The 21,846-nt window shown below is 38.1% G+C and overlaps 1 protein-coding gene across 3 annotated transcripts in view; it reads right to left on the bottom strand.

The window, feature by feature from the left end:
- LOC131068877 (regulator of telomere elongation helicase 1 homolog) overlaps positions 1–21,846 on the bottom strand; it is a 265,861-nt gene that overhangs the window by 140,030 nt on the left and 103,985 nt on the right. For all 3 annotated transcript variants that reach the window (XM_058004146.2, XM_059218567.1, XM_058004145.2), the window contains exons 18-20: positions 4,883–4,940; positions 4,684–4,789; positions 3,036–3,128 (exon numbers count right to left, since the gene is read on the bottom strand). In XM_058004146.2, coding sequence (XP_057860129.2) covers positions 3,036–3,128; positions 4,684–4,789; positions 4,883–4,940 — 257 coding nt within the window. The remainder of the gene's footprint in view (positions 1–3,035; positions 3,129–4,683; positions 4,790–4,882; positions 4,941–21,846) is intronic.

Below are 21,846 nucleotides of genomic sequence, written 5' to 3' on the forward strand. Positions count from 1 at the left end.
CAGGGGTGGAATCCTCATCCAAGCCCTTGGTGTTCTAATTCATTAGAGCTTTTGGACCTCCTGAATGCTATGTCTTCCTCAAAGATGACATCTCTGCTTAGTTCAATTTGTCTTTGACCAGGTATGTCTATTCTATAGGCTTTAGAGCTTTCATTGTACCCAACAAATACTCCTTTCTTTCCAGAAGGTTCTAACTTTCACCTCTTTTCTTTGGGGACATGAATATAGACTGGACACCCAAAGATCCGGAAATGACTTATGTCAGGTTTGTTGCCAGTAAAGGCTTCTTCAGGGGTTTTATTGTCAAGAAGAGAATGAGGACATCTATTTTGAATGTACACAGTTGTCCTAGATGCTTCAGCCCAAAATGAGGTTTCTATATTTTGGTCAAACAACATAGCCCTAGCAGCTTCTACTATAGTCCTATTCTTTCTTTCAGCTACTCCATTTTGTTATGGGTTATAAGGTACAGTTAACTCCCTCTTAATCCCAGCATTTATACAATAATCTTTAAACATATCAGAAGTGTATTCCCCCCCATTGTTTGTTCTTAAGGTTATGATTTTCTTACCTGTCATATTTTCTGCAAGAGCTTTGAATTCCTTAAATTTAGAAAGGATTTCTTCAAACTCTTTGTACCTCATAAAATATATCCAGGTCTTCCTAGAATAATCATCTACAAATATTACATAATATAAAAAATCCCCCTAATGAGGGTACAGACATGGGCCCACATAAATCAGAATGAACTAATTCTAATACATTTTTGGATTTACTGTTGCTAGAATTAAAAGACCCTTTAGTATTCTTTCCCAAGGCACACCCTTTGCAGGCTCCTTCAGATTTTTGACTTAGCTTGGGTAAGCCAATCACCATCTTCTCTATCTTAGGTAGGGCATGGAAATGAAGGTGCCCTAATCTTCTGTGCCAAAGTTCATTCGAATCTGGAGTCTCATGAATCAAGGCTAGAGGTGGAGTGGTGCAAAGTTTGTAGAGGCTTCCTTGTCTTACTCCAATGGTGTGGGCTTTCTTGATGGTGGAGTTCTTTGGCCAAGCAAGTACCTTTCCTTCCATAAAGGTTAATCTGTAACCCTTATCTTCAAGTGCAGAAACTGAGACAAGGTTTCTCTTTATACCTGGTACAAATAGAACTCCAGTCAGCTGTAGGGATATGCCTGACTTTAGGTTGATATTGAAAGTTCCTATTCACATAACTGGATAATTTGAGTCATCACCAATTGTCACTTCTTCATTTGAACTTTCCACAAGTGTATCTAGGTGCTCACGAAATCCAGTGATGTGTCGAGATGCTCCGCTGTCAATCACCCATGTGTTGAAACTGGAGGTGACTTGACTAGAGAGGGCTGAGTAGAAGACTAGCTTCTCGAAATTACTCCCTTTCTTAATTTCTGCCATTGAAGCTTGTTGTTTGATCCTGTCTATACGCTTCATTGCATAGTGCCCATATTGGTCACATCCGAAACATTGTACTTCAGAAATGTCTCTCTTCTTCTTTGAAGGCCTCTTCCCATTTGAGTTGTTGTCCCTCTTTCTCTTAAAGTTCTTCTTCTTTCCTTTCTTGTGGGAATTAGAGTTTAGAACTCGAATGTCTTCATTACCATTGTTTTGTTTTATTCCTCTTGTGACAAGCCGAGATTCCTCTTGAATGCAATCGGTTTTCAATCTATCAAACTTAGGAAATTTAGAACGAGCACTGATTCCTTGAATGAACGATTCCCATGAGGTAGGAAGTCCATTTAGGGCCATCATAGCAAGTTCTTTGTTGTCTACTAGATGTCCAATAGTGGATAGTTGATCCCTAAGCGCAGTGATCCTCAAGAAATAGGATGTAACTGTTTCTCCTTTATTCATCTTTATATGGTGTAGTTGATTCTTTAGGGTGAGAGCCTTGCTAGTGTTGTTGATTTCATAAATGTCAGCTAGTGCTTTGAACATCTGAAAGGCCGTCCCATATTTAGAAATAATTGGTACAATGTGGTCTCTTACTGAATCCACAATTATCTTAAGGGCCTTCTCACTGTCCTTGCTCCACTGAATTTTCTCCGTATCATCAAAGGGTTCAGAAATTTCACTTTTGACATGGGAGTCAATTTTATTTTCTTTCAAAACAACCATGTCCCTGAATTTCCAAGATACAAAATTTGATGCTCCATCTAATCTATCTTCAAACCTAACTCTGGTTGCCATTAGGATTATAGGAATGTGATCTTAGTAAGAGCCTGGTGAAAGTTTATGAGATGGTTACAGAATTGTAATACGATCTTCCTTAACTTCGCTCTGATACCATGTTAAGTTCTTTTAAAATTCTATGATCAAAATAGAAGAGATGGAGATATGATCTGAAAGTTGTATTTTATCTGCTATAGCGTGTTTTAAAGATGCACCACACTTATCAATTTCGGTGTGTACATTCTCCTCAATGTAAGCATGCTATATAAGTGGATGACGGTTTACGTAGTGAAGAGATATGTCTTCCCACGTGGGAAGACACATCTCTTCCCTACATACCTCTCACCACAGTATATAAACTAGTCACCGTTTACTTACCCGATCGGAAGGAGTGCGACTTGTTTGAGAATCGCTTTACCACCCGATACCACGTGGGAAGACACATCTCTTCCCTACATAACTCTCACCACAATATATAAACTAGTCACCGTTTACTTACCCGATCGGAAGGAGTGCGACTTGTTTGAGAATCGCTTTACCACCCGATACCATGAACGGTGTAACCGTTGGTCAAACACGATAAGTTAACTTTGGTTTTATTTATCATTAGTTAACGTTAACATATTAGTATATGTAATCAAATTAATATAAATATATCAGAAGCATGAAATAGTATGACCGACGTTACAAAATTAACATTGGTAACATAGATCATAGCTCAGAAACCTTGACTAATATCAAGATTTATGATTTTTCTTCAAATTGCTATAGATCCTACTATTTTTTAAAGAAATAAGCACGTGTTTCCATGTATAACGAATTCTGATGTGGATGCACGTTCTTACCTTGTGTAACTTCTGATAAACTTGAGTTAAAATTAGGTCCATCATCCGCCAAATGTACATCAATCACTTCCTTGGATGATAACTTTGGACTGCCTGCATGCATATCCATAAACCAGCACAAACAAGACCAGATTAGATTGTACACTATACAGCATAATAACAACTTAAAACTCAAAAATGGTACAAAGATTGTGAAAAGAAGCCAGTTTCATCATAGAAATGACACTTTAGCATTTGAAATGAGTCTTCCAAAACATAAATAATTTGACAAATGACATATAGCATTGGATCTTTTCAACAGTTCTGCATTTTACAAATTATTCTGTATGACATGTTCTTCAACCAAAGCATACAAATCTATCCAACACAAGCATCATAGCAGATTTACATGTTCTTCAACCATAGCATACAAATATATCCAACAAAAGCATCATAGCAGATTTACATGTTCAACATCTAAAACTACAAATTCTTCCATAAGAAAGCTAAATTCCATAACAGAAAGCAAAATCTAGGCTTGATAGATTGTATATTTTGCAATCCAGTTAACAACTACAGTTTTCCGCATATAAAAGATTTTTTTTGCACTAATCATGAATCTTCCAAGTAATTTTTACACTGGTCATGAATCTTCTAAGCAACTGTTAGCAGTAGCAAAGAACATGTTACAACCAATTTTGAAAGCTGAGCCTGCCAGAAATTATAGTACATGACACAGAATAATGTATTACACAATCAATTAACATGTTGTTAATTTATTATATGTTAGCTTTTAGTAAGTTATCAGTTATGAGTTAGTTGGTAGTTAGTGGTTCAGATAGTTAAAAAGTTGAATGGTTTTATAAAACCATTGAATGTAATCATTTGTGTATTGAAGATGATTGACTGAATTTGTGGATTTGAGCCTGAGTCTGTTTGTTTCTCCATTTTGAATATGGTATTAGAGCAAGTGTCTTAAATCTCCCTGGTTGCCGTCTATTTGGTCATCTTTTCTTCTCCAAAGTGGTGCTCAATGATGATATAGTGAGGACCACGTGCATTAGTCATTGTTATTTGTCCACCATTCTTACATTTTGTAAATAGATGAGCATTGTGGACCACATGCAAATATGTTGGTGTCATCATCTATCTACATTTAATTCTTGCATTTTGTCAATAGAGGTGCAGTGCAGACAACATGAAAATTTATTGACTTCATCATCCACCTGCATTTGGTTTCTCTTATTTCTCCATCTTGTTCCTGCGATTTCTCTCCTCTCCATCTTGTTCACTATTTTCATAGTTTTCAGTCAATCTTGTTCACTGCATATAGAAAATCAAAAAACCAAAAAAAAAATAGAGATGTTGCAAAAAAGTGTAGGAGGTTAAGGCTATGCAAAGGTGAAATTATGCTCTCATTATACTGTTTTAGATCCCTTCTGAGATTTACATCATTTTACCATTTCTATTAAAAGATTTGTCTATGATTTACAAAGTATACATGGTATTTATAAAACAATATGGAGTATCAAATATTCATCTAGCAAACAATCACAAATGGGGCATGTAAACACATAAATAAGAGCTACATCCATGAATCGTATGTTACCACAGCTGTCCTGGATATAATGGCAAAGACAACAGACTGTGTGAATAAAAGTATACATACTTTTGTTTGTGTCATTAGTCATCAATTCCTTTGAAGCAACAGGCATCCTCATGTCTCGAAAGAATCGGGTCAATGTAAAAGCTGCATCTCCAAACTTGCGGTAACACTACACAAAAAGAAGGATACTTCGTTGCACAACCCTAGAAAGGAGAAAGTTCAAAAAGTGTCCAAGCAACATCCAAATTGTCTTATCATTTACCTTAATATGAGGTCGCAGCCAAAGCGACATCTGATTTTGTGTATTGGAGTGTGCAAACCTGCAAAATTCCATGCAAAGATAGAAAGTAGTTACAAACATTGACCTTTTAGCCACGTGTTATCATTAACTTCTCACTGATTTACTATGTCATGTGCAAGCAGTAATTAATATAATTTATGCATGTGCAAAATTTAATGCCAGACAAATTAAAAAATATATATTTTATCAATAACTAGTTTGATGAATGTTTATACCTACCAATTCGTCCTTAACTACTGCATTCAAATTCAAGGGCGCCAAAGAGGCATTAAATTGTAGCAAAATTATTCTCTAAGATTTCTATGAAATAAAAGATATATGTACATGCCTGCCAAAAAGAGGTTGTGTATGCATCATATACATCAGCATAGACATATAAAGCATGCCATGTTACACGATTTTCAATATCTTCTATGATAGCGAAATAAATATATGAGAATTAGTATAACTATGCACATCCTAGAATGTCAAGCAAAGGAGAGTTCTTGCTGAGACTATTCCAACCTCTTGCCCATCTTAACTTGCTACTCCCCACATCCCTCCACATTTCACCCCACCACGCCCCCAAGCTTCTCTACTACAGATCTAACTCGCATCCCTAGATCTAGACCAACCCTCTAGACCAGCATCCAAAGATGAGGAAACCATGGCCTGCTCTAGCCTCACCTGTCCTTCATCTTACCCAAAATCATAGAAGTGTAACCCGGAAATTACATGTAGGAAATTGCAATTAGTTGCAAACCAAAAAATTTCATATGTCATTCTAGCACAATTCATGGCTCCATCATTAGATTCAAAAATCACCCAAACAAAACACATTATTTGTAAAAATGTTAAAAGAATGGAATGAAATGCATTTTGAAAAAAAAAATTAGTTGCATTTTGCTTTAAAAAACGACATTTTTCTAGACTATTGAGTTGTTGACTAACATTTTCATCACAACTTCCATCATTTCCATTTCTAGTACATGTTATATGTTTATTTTGATGTGTATGTAATAAACATTTTATAATACTGAGGGATCTACCACCCCACAGCCCATGGAATAAGATAATAAAATATATACATTGACTCATAAACGGCATCCAAAATAAAAACAAAGTTAAACCCCTATAGGTGAAAAGGCTACTATGAAGCCCATAGTCCTCAAAAAAAACCCAACAAGCCAAAAACTGGCACCTAAACAACATAGAGCTAAATAACATTTATCAAGGATTTTGAAGACTAGGACGTGATAAATGTGCATTCCACCCTCTACTCTTAATCTTTACCAAAACAAGACACCACAATCACTAGAATAGCCCTAAACTAGGACACCACCATCACTAGCATAGCCCTAAACCTACTTACCTACATTTCCATCACGATGTATAAATAGGACCCTTCGAAAGAACTCACAAATTCTTTTGCTCACCCACAAAAGACGAAAAGGAGGGGTTACTATGAGCCCAACTCCGATCTTCCTTGTTTGTGCATGATTAGTAACAAGTGCAACACTAAGGCAACGTTTCTATGGACATCAACCAACTCCTCTTTCTATTGATGCACCATTTAAATTTTCTCTCTCAAAGTATGAATATATACGTGTACGCAAGGGCTTTGAAACTCAAGGGAATCTCTTACTACCTATTGATGGTGTAAGCTTGCAGTTTCGGTCAACACATAATAGAATGTTGGGCGTATCCTACCCTCTCTTGAATAAGGAAATCTCTAATGCTACTTGGGCTGATCATAAGAGATAACCTCAAGGTTCCAACTGTCAACTCTTGACTTGCTTGGGATAACTCAATGTTTATGTGTTTTGTTGGTAAACACGAGGGGACTTATGCATTTGACAAGCTAGTTTGCTTCTAGTATGGCTATCTGGTGATGCTTTACTTCTCGAACTGGCTAAACAAAGAGCAAAAGGGATAAGGGTTTAGAGATCCTAGGGAAAATGACAATAATGGTTGGTGTTGTAGGTAGACAAATTTCAAATAAAACTAGTTCCTACTTAGCCAGAGTTATACTCAAACTCCACAAGAACAGCAAAAGCTCCAAGGGGCATAAAAGGATTTTCAGACTGTGAATACTCATTTAGATACCCAATTTTGGCGCAATATGAAACAAACATTCACAGTTGAACTAAAAGCAACAATAGGCTCCGACTAACCATGCACAGAAACCTACAGTTAGCGAGCCTCCAATGGTATGAACCTGAAATCAGATCAAATACCGTCACACTTCACCATTAAGATCACTGAACATTTAACTAAGTTGATGAAAAGAAACCATGCAAACAAATCAGGGCAAATGGCAAAACACCATGCTCCAATGTTTAAGTCATCTACTCCAACTGCCATTACAACAATTTCTATCCAACAATCCTACTCTATTCTACTTCTATTTCTAACTACTGCTACTTCTAAAATTCTAACTTTTCTAACCCCTTACAATGAGAGAGGCATTGGCCTTTTATAGGTTCTACATTTTGAATCAATGGCCAAGATTCCATCCATCCAATGGCTCTGATTTGTCTTCTAGAATTTATGATAGCTTTCTAGTTAATGATCTTAACAACCATCAACCACCTTTTCAGCTACCTAAAATTGTTTTCAATTAATCCCACTAGAAGACAAAATTTCACTAGGTTCAAGGCACAAAGGGGTAAATCTAGTAGCTGGGAACTAACTAGCTTGTGGCCCCCTTTTGAATTGCATTAAACTGGGCCCACAAGTATCACCTTACGACAAAGCACTTGCCTTTACAATAAATTTATTTGCTGTTCTCCAGCTGTTTTTTCTGTTTCCGCTTGTCTTCTAGCATTCTATGCATGTGCCTATGACTATTTTCCAGAATTTTGGAAACGACACCAATTGGCCCTATGACATTGTGATTCTTCCGTCAATCCCTCGCCCTGGCCTTTCTCTTATTGCCACGCTAATGGTGGTAGGGGTACTTGCTCATCCAATCCTTCTTACTCTGTCCTTAGGTCTGCTCACTAACATCTTCAAGATGTTGGCATGGAATTCTCTCTCTGCCTTTATCCAGCGAATCCTCCAGCTCAATCGATGCTTCTAATGGTAGTGTTGTAGAGCATAGTATATCCCAAGCATCTCCAGATGACCTCCTTTTTGTTCTTCATCCTCGATGGACACAGGTCAAAGATCAATCATCATTTCATTTAGCTAGTCATTCTCAACATCAAACTTTATCCTATGCCATCACCTACTTCTTACTCATTCCCCGAAGGATTTGAAAATCACTCTACAATTGTCTCTATGAGGGTCCTTTGGCCTTGAGAAAGTGATGAACTTCATAAGCTCGGGATAAATGAGAGAGGCACCTTGGGAGTGAAGACCTCCATCAAGACTTTCAACACTTTATGCTCAAAATGGAGTGGAAAATCATGCTCCATTGGGACTTTGTCCATTTTTATCTTTATAACTAAGTGGAAAAACACCTCCCATCAGGACTTTTTACTTTATGCCTTAATTTCTTTGGTGGAAAAAAGTTTTCCATCGGGACTAAGTTGATTTTGACACTTCAAAAGTCCAAACTTATCCAATTTTATCATTTTAGGCAATGGAAATTTTATCTCCATCAGGACTTCTAATATTTCGTCAAGATTTCAAGGCTGATAAATAGAAGTCCATCGAGACTTTTTGCATTGTTTACTTGTTTTACCTCCTAGGAGTTGAAAAACAACTCCTATAGGGACTTTTGACACTTGTGCACAAAATTCACATCAATTTGCAACATTTTTATCATTTTCGCTCACATTTTAAAGCAAGTTGCAACTTCAACACTAACAAAAATTTAGGATCATTTTAACATTTTTAGATTTTTTCAACACTTTCATCCCATTGACTTCAAAACTTAAAGATTTAACATTATTCACATCTTGAAGACCTCTAAACATGACCATATCAAAAATAACACTTGAGCATTAAAGATCAAAAATTGCCACTTGACTGCCAAAACCCTAAACTAACAAAACCGAAAAAGTAGGAAAGAGGAGGGGTCCCCGTTTGCAATGGGGCGATGTGTGAAAAGGTCACAACAAGTAGCACCCCTTGCAAGGTTTGAGGACAATGCCTCTGGTGTGGACCACCAAAACCAAATCAAAGCCTTTGACATCACACAGACTTTCACGATGCATGTCATTTTTCATAATTTTGATGCTTTCAACCAACAGTCAAGAGTCATCCAAACCCTTAAAAAAATGCTCAACGTTCGTTTTATGTCGAGCATTTTCAATTTTTTACCCTTTTGTTTTCCTAATTTTCCTTGAATTGGTTGAGTCTTCCTGAGAGGAGTTTGGTAGATTTGACAACTCTGACCAAATTCGTTTTGTACCCAAGTTATGAGGGCTTGAACCTCATTAAGTTTTCTTGACTTGGGGCTGATTGTGTCCAGATGAGTCTACGAGACTCTTGTAACTATGATATAGACATAAGATGTTGCTAAAGAAAATAGTGGACTTTACTACGATATTTATGTCAAGGGGAGTTTTGTTGTTAATACATAGGAGCTTAGAAGACGTTGCCTATGAAACGGACAAATTTCGTAGGGGATATCCCACAATTTGAGTGAGCTAAAATCAAGGATAACAGGTAATGATTGGTTTTGTTCCCTCTTCTAGTTCAATGTTTTGCTCAACCCCTCTTAGGAGGTAATCCCAATGGAATATTCTTGAAAACCCTCAAAATGCTTGTCTAGAGAAGATTAGATATCAATATGGGTGGTCTTCCCTTGTTTGGGAGCAAATCTATTGATAATCATACACTGTGCTATCCATTCTACTTGCCCATGTCTAAATGCTCTCTCCATCCTTTTGGACGTCACGACCCTTCGAGATCCATCTGATAGAACTTGTAAAATTACTTCCTTGTCGTGTCTAAAACATAGTGCCATCTTTTGAAAATCTTGACAATCTCTACCTAAAGAATGTAACCATTGAATACCCAAAACCACGTTTGTAACACCCATGCTTACCACATAGAAGTCTTCACTTATTTAATGTCTCCCCAAAGTGATTTCTAGCTATCAAATTCTCCATCTACAAGGGGTAGCAAGTCCATCAACCAAAACTACCTTGGAGCCTTCAAAGTTTTCAGCTTTTAATTTCATTCTCATTAGTAGACCCTCATTAATAAAGTTATGCGTAGTTCCACTATCAACTAAGACAATCAACTTATGACCTTGTAAAACACTACGAATTCTAAAAGGGTGATACTTGGGTGCCTCTGAAAGGGTTGCCAATGTTACCCTTGTGAACTTCAATTCTTGTTTCCTCTTCTAATTTTCACGTTGAAGTTCTTCCTCCTTCACTTCTTCATTTGCCATTGCTTCTATGTGATGTACTTGTCCCTTTGCAGAACATCTATGACCCGACTCCCATTGTTCCCTACAATTAACACAATTTCGTCCTTCGAAGATTGCTCTTGGATTCTTCCACCTTGTTGGATTGAGGAGGTAATGCCTTTGGTTGCTTATTGTCTAAGGTACAAGCACATAATTCCACATAGAGATAGTAATTTTGGGCTAAGCAATATAATTTCCCTTCTACCATATTTCATAACTACACATTGCGATTTTTTATTTTAGTTATCATCGATATCATAATCCATGAGCTTTGTACACCTAAAGCACTTGACAATATTTATATATTTATATATTTATATATTTATAATATTCTTTTCTTCAGCTAAAATCTCATTTTATAGTCATATGATTGATGTATACTATTGTAGGTGATCAAAGTAGCTTTGGTTTGAGTTTATTGTGCCTTTAAAATTTATTTATTGAAGGGTCCATGATACAAGTTTTAAATCCTGAAAAAATCTCTATAGATCATGTTGTTTTCAATTTGTTGAGTCTATCGCATTGCCTAACAGCCCAGGTCAAAAATTAGCTTACCGAGTCTAAGCCAAGTCCGAGTCAAGTAACCATGTTCTATATCATTGATTAGCAGCCATGAAGAAGTCATGGAGTTTGCTTTGTGTCATTAATGCACTAATTAATCCTTTCTTTGGTGCAAGTACTAGGATTTCGTGTACTTGTTCTGATGGTATTTTGAGGATAATAGTTTTTGCAGACAACAACAACGAGCTTCTCCCAAATGTGAATTAAAAATTAGACTCACATTGGCCATGGTCAGCTTTCCACCAATATGAAGCCAATTTACACATTTTCAGTGCAATAAAGGTCATTTTCTTAGCACTGATGAAGCAATTAACTGAAAAATTAACCTCCGATTGTCAAATTGAATTATCTTATACCACATTGGCGTAATTAATATTTGAACTCTCAGATCCAATCATCCAATTTTGCAGCATCCATTTTTGCTTAGAAAACTTAAATGCCCAAATTGGTCTGGACATTGAAAGGGTTTTGATTAAGCTTACAAAGCATGTTAGCAGGCCAGGTGGAAGAAGTTGGCGCAATCAAGCAACCCAACTGCATTATGAGTTCATAGAATTAGCCAAAGAGTGTACTATGCTACTCCTTGAGAGTGTTCTTAGCGAGTTGTTGGACATCTGGGGAGGTATATAAAGCTTCTTCTAGGAATTAGGTTTCTTCTTTTTGTTGTTGTACATCAGTATTTACAAGCATATGATGATCAATCCTATGAGCCAAGTGGCATGAAATCTACTCTAATACCAATGATCTGCATCATGAGGCCCAAAATGGTGCGCAGCACAACCAAATAATCTAGCTAGTAAACCATTGAATCATGGAATTAATATGCAACAGAAAACAATTTTGTAATGTTATCACATTCAGAAGACACATGACAGAATAATGAATAAAAAATTGAACTAGTGTAGTGTATATGATTACAAAGGCCCAAAAGGTTGAGTAACAATTCTTATTGGAAATTTGGGGGAATACCTCCTAGCTAATTTGCTCAACTGAAATGAAAATATGCGTAATGAACTTAGGGGTTGAGTGGATATATAAATATAATTACAAAAAGATGATTGAAAATGATAACATTTACAAAATGGTTCAGCTTCTGTTCGTCTTCTTCCTAACGTGTCAGCTAGCTGTGTGCTACATTCATTGGTCTTGTGACATCTCACAAACCACGTAAGTGCTGTACAACTTTGCCATGTACCAAAAAGTATTGTCATTGGACCTGAGTCATGTAGAAGCCACATACACTTTATGCAAACTTAACAAATTACAATCAACTTAAAAAAGTAATGACAGAGGAGCAACGAGATGTTGTGGACCTTGTGATGGAATTGGACTGTGGTGTTGGCACTACAGTATAGTGGTGAGATCTGCAGGACTGCTGACAAAGCCAAAGTTAGAGTGCAGACTGTCACAGCTTGGTTTGGATCAGACATTGCAAAACTGCACAGTTGAATCTGCTTTGGATCAATGCATTAAGGGTCGAAGGACTGAATCATTCTTGAGAGATAACAGTTTTTCCATTCAGCATTCCTAATCAAGCTTTGAAGTCTTTGATTCAAGATTAGTTCAGGTTATTTAAATACAAACCTCTGTCTGTGTTAGGAGGTCTGTTTCTTTTAAGAACAACTGCCATTAATGTCTGCATGCAGTCAAATAGGTGTTCAAGCAGTATAAAGAAACAAAATGTGACCTTGAAAAACCAGGTGGAAACATGATATTAAACTGTACGCATGCTTCAAGAAATCTTCCCACAAATACTGTGATTCACCATCTAATTTGAATAAAACTAGACAAAAACTAGAAATCATTAAATGGATGGATCATAAACAGAACAAGATATCTGAGGTGTCACAGAGGTTGTACATGCTACACTGCAAAGGATACCCCAATGATTTCAATAAGCACTTTGAAAGATTCTTTGAAGGGCATTTTCTTAACCTGGTATAGCTTTTGTGTCCGTAAATCAACATGTTACTTACTTGTGTGTAGGCCAAGGGATTTACATCTCTCAAATTCAATAAGTTGTGGTTGTTTTGCCCTGCAGCCTCCTACTCTCTGGATGAGCAAGAGACCCTTGCAGATTTCATATGCTATTTTAAATATATTGACCGGTTTACACGATTGTAGTTTCCCTATCTTATGCAATCAAATATTAGATTTCTAATCAATTAATACAGGGTGGTAGGCAGCAATTAGGATAATACTTATAATTTTGCTAAGTTATGTTTTGTGTAATAAGACAGCCGTTGATTCCTGTGGGGGTTAGTTGGCAGTTGTGATAGTTGGCATCTCCGCCAACCACTGGGTCTTATATAGTGCAATGTAAGGGAACCATGGCAATGTTGTCGATGTACTAGTTTTGGAATGCAATAAAGGAAACATCTTTTTCCCATATTGTTGTGACTATTAATTTATGTTCTAAATATAGTTGAAGTTGTTGGTTATATGTTATGTGTACTTCTTGTTTATTCCGTGAACTTGAACAACTCACCGTAGGGCGTAAACATTTTGGCACCGTTGCCGATTCGATTTTCGGAGATCGATATGGCGGCAGGCAGTAACCACTAATGGGCCAACAATTCAAACAACAGTTGATAGTCACTGAAGATGATACACACAAAGAGGCCACGCAGGCGGAAGTACAGGAGGATCAACTAACAGAGGATTTGGTGGAACTGTGGGACGTTTCCGTCACTCAGTACATGCAGAGGGAAGCTCAGGAGAGAGCGATCCTTGAGGGCACTGTACATAGTAAATTCTGTCATGTTTGATCTTCTTGGGAGCCTTCCTAGACTATTGGCACGAAACCTCACTAAACGGCAAGAGCAGAGGGAAGAAATCAATCGTGAATGTCGTCGACAGCAATACAAAAAAAGAAGTTGTAGGAAAGAGGAAGAGAGGGATACGAGCAGACGTCGTACCAACAGAGAAATAGGCACGGGGTCGGAACGGAGATCCCTACGTATCAGAGCAAAACGAGTGAAGACGTCGACAGAGGGAGATTGTTGAAGGCCCGGAGAATCCAGAAAGGCAGAGCAAGAGTCGGAGCCGTAGTCGAGAGAGGCAGAAACCGCGTACGTGGAACCAATTGGTAGAGGTTGCCAGCAACCTACCACTACCGGACGAAGATCTCGCCCACCAGGCCGCTCACTCGACAACGAGTGAAGAAACCGGAACTCAATCTGAGAGTAATCCGACAATGACGAGGAGGTCGCGCAAGACTTACAGGGTGAGGTCGCCAAACTCTTTGAAAGTAATTTGTATACAATTGGGAGTTTGTCTCTCGCAGAACAGTCAAAAATAGGAGGGCCAAAGCCGAAAACTCCAAGGAGGGATTATTGGAGTGTCAATTGAGGGTTTGTTTGCTTTTGGGTTGGTTGTTTGCTTAGTGTTAGGGTCCTAAGTAGTAGCCTCCATTTGTGAGAAAGGCGTCTGTGTTGTTTGCTCATACATTGGCGACATTTTGGATCTTATTTTAGACTCATTTCTTGGATATCTATTCATGAAGTGCTTTGAATCTGAGGTTATTCCTCTCCATCTTTATCATCTGATCAGGACTTGTACTTGACTTGGAAGGGAATCATTTTATGTGTCTTGATGTCGACATCTTTTGATTACTAAATCTTAACACATTAATAAACTCCGAGTCATTATGGTTTTCAGGCAAAGCTGTGATTAGTGAAAAATCCAAAATCTTGCTTCAACGCCACCGCAATCCTCAAGCCCTAGTAAGCTTCACTGCTTACAAGCCAAAGGAATTGATAGAATATCAAAAGCAAAGAAAGCAATATCAAAAGAAAAAATGAGAAAATGAAAGAGAAAAATCAAAAATGAAATGAAATATCAAAATTGCCTAACGGGAACATGCGAGTAACTCCATCGGGGCTATGGACGCCCAACTGGCAATGGAGCAATATTCGTGAGATTGCGGCGATAACCTCGTCGGGACGATGGACGTCTGACTGGCAACGAGGCTCTATCCAAGATGCTTATGAAGTTTAGAAATACTATGTAGCCAACCACAGGAGAACCTGAAGATCATAGTCGTCTTGTTGAGGGGAATGAATACACTTGCACACCTGTGGGTAATCAAAGACTAAGTGTCTTGATCAGGTTAAGGATCCTCCTTCCACTTTTGAGTACATTTTCTAGTTTCTTGATAAATTGGGTTGAATTTTCCGGAGGTTCTAAGTGTCAATTGAGTCTATCTCTAAAATGTTCAGGAACATTTACTCGAGGTGGCGCTAGATGTTGTGACACATTCACACATCGCCCCATTGCAAATGGGGACCCCTACTTTTTGCTTTCTGGGGTTGGTTTTCATGGCTTAGTCTCTTAGGCTTTGTGCTATTAATATTTGCATTGGAGAGTTTCTAGAGAGCTCATAAGGATAGGATGGTTTGCTTGGGCTCAAATGGGTCAGTAGGTGGTCCAAGTCAGGGTCTCTATCGAATGCTTCCTCATTTTTGTTTTCAAAAATGAAGGACCACTACGGTGAAATTTTTATGAAAAAATGAAAAATTTTACTCTATGGGAGAATTTCGACTAATCCTTGGACTGGCTTAATCCTCAGTCCATTCTCGCTTAATCCTCAATCCATTCTCGAACTACGTTTCGAATTTCGCCGAATTCTGGGTTCGTTTGCTATGCCTTTCCTTCAATTTCGGGTTTTAAAACCCCGACTACAGGTGGAGAATTTTCTTCAAACTGCAAGTTTTAATGATATTCATTGTTTTGGTCTTTGTAGGGGAATTTTTGACCAACTACATGTGCACTTCTATTTCAAATATGTTACTTGTAATTTATCTTAAGTTTCCCCTTTGATGTTTTTATCTTTTTATTGGTTTTTGATCATTTTTAGTTAAAATAGGGATTTTTTGGCTCAACTACAAGTAAACTTGCAGTTTGTTCAAAAAACCTCTACTTTAATGGTTTTTACATGTAATAGGGATTTTAAATCCCCATTACATATGTGCAAGTGTTTTTAACTTGTTGTAGGGATTTTATTTCCCTTTTACAAGTATTTTAAACTTGCAGTTTGCTCCAAAAAACCGGATTTTGCCTTGCAAGTGCATTTTTGACAATTTTTAAACTTGTCATTTGTCCAAAAAATCCCGATTTTGGCTTGGTAAGTGAAAAAGTGAATTTTTAAACTTGTCATTTGTCTTAAAAAACCCAATTTTGGCATGTAAGTGAAAAAAGTGAAAATAAAACTTGTTATTTTCTCTCTAAAACCCGATTTGCTTCATTTTGGGCAATTCGAACTTGTCATTTGTCTTCTAAAACCCGATTTGCATGGAAAATGGATTTGTTGAAGATGTCAAAGCGATTTTTTGGGGAGATTTGCTGGAGATGCAAGGCGTTTAGGATTCTATCCTATTCTCATGCTTTCACAAACACATTTTTCGCCATTTAGAGTTTATTGTTGCTGGTTTTTGGTGCCAAATCAGCAAAACGTGGTTCTTTTAATCCACTTTTTGGGCATTTTTACTCCACTCTCCTAAATCGTTTTGCCTTTTCCTACCTAGGCGTGGAGGGTGGGAGGATTTTCGAGCCATTTAATGATGTCGTTGGAGTTTATAATGGTGGCCACGTTTTTCACGTAATTCCCTTTGGCAACGTTTTCAACATTTGGCATCATTGCTTCTTCTTCCTCCTTGGGCGTTTTGCTCTAATAAACTTGGACTGCAATCTCTCATTGGCATTTTGGTCCTCCAAGTTTGAGATTGCTGCTACATTTATCAGTTTGGGGCATTTTTGCTAAAAACGGGATAAGGGTTTGAATTTCCGGATTGCTCTTTTTTACCGGTTTTGCTTCTTCATTCCAATAATTGTTGCACTATTGGAGAAGCATTTGCATTTTTAAGAAAGGTATGTTCTCTTTCCTTTCTTTCCTTCATTTTATTATTTTCTTGTTTTCTTTATTTTTCGTTCTTAGTTGTATTTTTGGCATGTGTTGTTCTTCCCCCAAAAAAATTGGTTTTTGTGAAAGAAATCTTTCCCTTGGTATGCAATTGTTGAATTGCATTGTTCTTCCCAAAATTCCCTCTTTACTTGTATTCGGGATTTTTAATCTCGATTACAAGTTCGCTGGAAATTCTTGTTCTTCCCCTACGGTTAAGGAATTTAATCATTTTTGGTTAAAATTCCAAGTTGAAAAGTGTGAAATACCCCTCCCTTGCAAATTCGGGTTTTAAAAACCGGATTACATGTTGAAGAGTTCTTCCCACTTTCATGAAAATGACTTTCCCGAATTTTCCCATTTCTATCCATTCATGTTCCCCATATTCGTACTTTCCATTTCCATCATTTCCCGCGAGTCAAAATCTCTTCTTTCGCCCATTTCTCCATTTTCGAATTTACAAGTGTACTTGTATTCGGGTTTTAAAACCCCGATTGCATGTATGTCCTTTCCAGCTTGTATACTTGCGAAAATTCTCCCAAGATCCAAAATTGGTCAAAGTCAAGATTTTCCCATTTCTACATATTTTCCCTCTTTCTCTCTCAAAACCATGAAATTCAAAAATCAAAGTTTTACCCATTTGAAGAAAGAAGAATGATATTTGCAGTTGACTATGATGTTGCCTTAACTCTTTTAAGTCTTCATCACAACATTCCAAATTCACAATCAATGTCAGATTTGTCGGCATCTCCAACTCCAAAGAAAATGAAATACAAATATGACAAATACCGGAATGAGGTTGCACCTTCCCAGGTTTCTTCTCCTTTGGATCGCATCAGGGACACGGAGATAGGGCACGTTGATATGGCAGAATTCATCAACAGGGTAAAAGATCCACAAGATAACAACTTGCAGCGGCTGTTGGACAGCCATATTCATCATGCATCTTCTTTCCCAGTGGCTGCCCTAGAACCTGAGTTCGTTCTTCCATGCGCCCATCATTTTGACAAGGAATTAAGAGTCATCAAAAATGATGATGGTGAAGCTATAATTCGCCTTGATGCGGATACAATCGAGAAGGTTTTCAGAATACCTCCTGCACCTGTTTATATGGAAATCACCAAAGAAAGCGCAGCAGAATATCATGTGAAAAGGGAAAAAGATTGCAAGCGACACATCAATAGGTGGATCCAAGAACCATGACCTTCCTTCTCAAGGTGGGCCAAGTTGTACCGTTGTGACTTCAAGTGGGAGATAGGAGACACCATCACTCTTCTCAGCAGGATGATGGGCCTTGAGTACTCCAATGTCTTTGAGCCATGGATGTATCAATTCATTATGTTCATACGGCAGTCACATCACATTTCATGGGGTGAAATCATCAGCGATGCCTTGTGCGAAGAACTTGCAGCAGTTCCTACCACTATGACCTTCTTCATGAATTCTTATTTGGTATATTTAGCAGCGTCACTTAGACACTTTCCAAGTCTTTCTACCAAGGGTGATCACTCGCTTATACCAATTTGGGAATATTATGACCAGTTGCCATTGAAACCCAGCAGACTGCATTTCAGAAGAGTCCAAGATGCATTCTTCGGATATTTCATGTGTCAGTTTGACATGGATCTCAGGAACAAAAGAGTATCAAATGAGGCCTAGGTCAAAGTGTCTGAGTATGGGTGTTTGTTCCTGCAATTTCCCACCTTCACCTATATGAGGATTGGATGCTATGATGGTCAGCCATACATGCTTCCAAGATACCCAACCGATAAGATAATTCTTATGGAGTTGGGAAGACAGATCATGGCTGTTCATACTTTTCAGTCTGCTAGACACAAGGTTGGAATGGGGATCTCTACCACAAACCCATTGAAAATTGGTTGATACTCCCTTGTCACATCTGTGAAGGCTAAGGCCACGGAGGCTGAATTGCAGGAAATCAAGCTTAAGAGGTTCAAACCTAGAGCTGATTTTGATTATAGATGTATGAAGGAGAAGATCAAGAAATCCTTTGTGCATGTTCATTGCATTGAAGACATCTAGGTAGATCTCGGCACAGAAGCCGAAGTTCTAAAGATGGATTACTACAGGCTCACTATTGAGCAAATTGTTGACTTGAACTTGGCGGATATCCCACAAGGGATGATCGATGACGGGCATATACTTGATCCTGATTACACTTCACGGAGGGTTGAGGAAGCTCCACTTCCTTTGATCCAATGGTCACACAAAGAGTGCGTCTCCATCCTTGATAGATTTCAGCCTATCTTGGCCAACACTAATGCATGGCTGAAAAGTAATGCTGTTAGACTTATCAAAATCATGGTTGGTAAAGAAGATGATTCTACGGGGCCTCTTGGATGGAAGTTTGAGATTCAGATTGATAACAAGGAGGGTGCTTCATCTTCGGGCACAAGGATCAAGTTACGAGTCAGTCGTACAGTGGTGCTTCCACCTAAGGAGACGACTATTCGTGGGTAGGAAAAATCAGGGTTCCATGTTCGGGTGATTGATCTGGATAATCCAGAAGAGGGGCAGCAATCTGACGATGCGCCTAAGTCTCCAGTTTCAGACTCGCCTCACGAGGTCATTCCTCTAGTTTCCATTGAGACACCTCTTTCTCCTCTTGATTTGCTCGTAGATGAGTCTCCTCAAAATGCAGTTCCCATTTCAGCATACAAGCCTTCTCCTGATCGACAACAAGAAAGTGTGTTGAAAGTTCCCGAAGATAATCCCACTTGCATTCAGTTATCAGAAATTGATACTTCCACTTCTGGTTTTGAAGAATTCATGAGGCAATCTTCATGTTCATTGGTAACCGAGCAAACCATGGTCGATGTCCAAACAGATATTCCTCCCAGGGTGACCACGGTAATTCAAACAGAAACTTCTTCTCCTTCGCCTACGGCTGCTACTGGAAGTGAGTTGATGACTTTGCCTCCATGGCTTAGTTCTTTCATCCCGAAAAGGAAGAAGCAAGAGATTTCACCTGATGCCTTTGACTACCAGCAACTCAAACAGTCCAGATCCAAAGTTGCTAAGAAGGCCAAGACTATCTCTAGGGTACCTGTTGATAGTAACAAGATGAAAATAGGTGAAATTGTGGAACCTATTGCAGATAAGCCACTTGATGAAATGTCAGCTGCTGATTATAAAGTTACAAGGGTAGAATTGGGCAAGCAAACACATGAGGTCATTAAACATGATGCTCAGTTTTCTGTTGCTTCACTGGTGCAAAGGTGTGACGATCTTCTTGCAAAGAAAGACAAGCTAGAAGAGGAAAACCGACAGCTTATGGCAGCCATTCATAAAATCACAAAACCTGCTGCTGAAGGGAGTAACTCCATAGGTTCTTCTGGTTCCCAAGAATCAATTCGTGGAGTGGAAAGGGCCGCTCAGAAAGTACAAGCACTGGATTCCTGGGTTGATCAGCTTCATGATCAATGTGTACAAGTGGTAAAAGACATTTTTCAAATAATGTCTAAGTTGGAAACCATTGAGGAGAAACTGGATCAGACTTCTAACACTTTCAAAAAGAATCTGGAAAGTGTTGAGAAAAGTCTGGCAATCTGGCGCACCATGCCCCAACAACAGCTGAGTATTTTGCAGGAGCACGCCATCATCTCTTCCAGGGTCATGTACTTGGAATTTGAAGAACTCATGGAAAACAAGACCCTTGTTCTTAAATCCCTCATTGAGGAGATCAGTGATGCAAGGAGATTCCGAGATAAAGTTTATCAAAGTATTGTCTCACATTGTGAAAGGGCCTCTTGCAATGTAGTAAGTCAGGATGGAAAGCTGATTCCAGAAGAAGAGGTTCTTGCTCATTTACAGATGAGGATTCATAATGAATGGAGGAGCCAACAATTCTCGGCAGCTTCAATTCAAGCATTGATGAAACACCAAGCCTTTTTGCATGAGATCCAGTCTATCTTGGATAAAGACAATTCCGCGCTCCTCCGCTGTCACGACACTATTGTGAAGACTATGGTTGTTGCTAAGAACACCCATGAACCGAATCCCGAGGAACTACAAGTGAGCATCCGAAAATTTCAAGGATTCAAGTCTTCACAGAATGCAACTTAAGTGTTTTTCAACACTTGGTTGAATTTTCCCTCTTTTGTAATCTTTAGTTGTAATTTTGTTATGACAAGTTACATGTAAAAGTAATTTTTGTAAAATGCAAGTTACGCATTACTTGCACTTTTGTAATTACATGTAAGGCAACTACAAGTTGTGTCCGATTAGGACTGTAGTTGGAATAACTCTTAGTTAGTTAATGAAGTCTCAGTTATTTATTGAATGAGTCTTGGTGGTTGAGAGAATCTCTCAAGTTAGTTAGGATCCTCCCACCTTTTTCTCAAGGCTCCTCTTCTATAAATACTTGAGTCCATTGTAATTATCATCTTTTTGGAAAGCAAGCAAAAACTCTGCCAAATTTACAGCAAGAAGTCTTTGGGCTTATGTATGTGGATTGAAAGTTTTTGAAGAATAATAAAGAAGGATTACTCAAGTTTTGAGTCTTTGAGCTACATGTTTGGGTTTGAATCTTTTATTTCTTCTATGCCAAGTGTTTCTAAAGGAGCTTAGTCCAATCTGATTTGGAGTCTTTGAGCTGCCAGTAGAGAAGATTAATTAAAATAGGAAACTCTCTTGAAGGAGCAGCAAGTCTTTGAGCTTGCGTCTGTTCTTGAGTAAAAATTACTATTTGATAAGAAATAGCAGCAAGTCTTTGAGCTTGCATTAGTTCTTGTCTTTGTGTTAAAAGAATAAATCATTTCAGTCTTTGAGCTGTTGTCTTTTATTCGTTGTAAAATTTAGTATAGCGAAGGGTAGATAGGACTTCCAATAGTCAAGTCTTTGAGCTTGATATTGCTGTCCCGTCCCGAAGGAAGTGACGGAAGTCTTTGCGCTTTCAGGAAACTTCATTTCCTTTCTCTTATTTCACTTGAAAGTAGTTACTGCTGTTATTCAATTAATTAGAAGAGTTTTTACTCGTGTGCTGTGGTTGAAAACACAATTTTGTATATTTCCCCAAGTGTACAAAATTTTCAACCAACAATTTGTTTCTAGGGTTGAGTCTTAATTGAGTTTGAGAGAGTCATTGCGCCTTGTCAA

The sequence above is a fragment of the Cryptomeria japonica genome, chromosome 3 (genome assembly GCF_030272615.1).
Source record: "Cryptomeria japonica chromosome 3, Sugi_1.0, whole genome shotgun sequence".
In the NCBI taxonomy this organism is placed as follows: domain Eukaryota; kingdom Viridiplantae; phylum Streptophyta; class Pinopsida; order Cupressales; family Cupressaceae; genus Cryptomeria; species Cryptomeria japonica.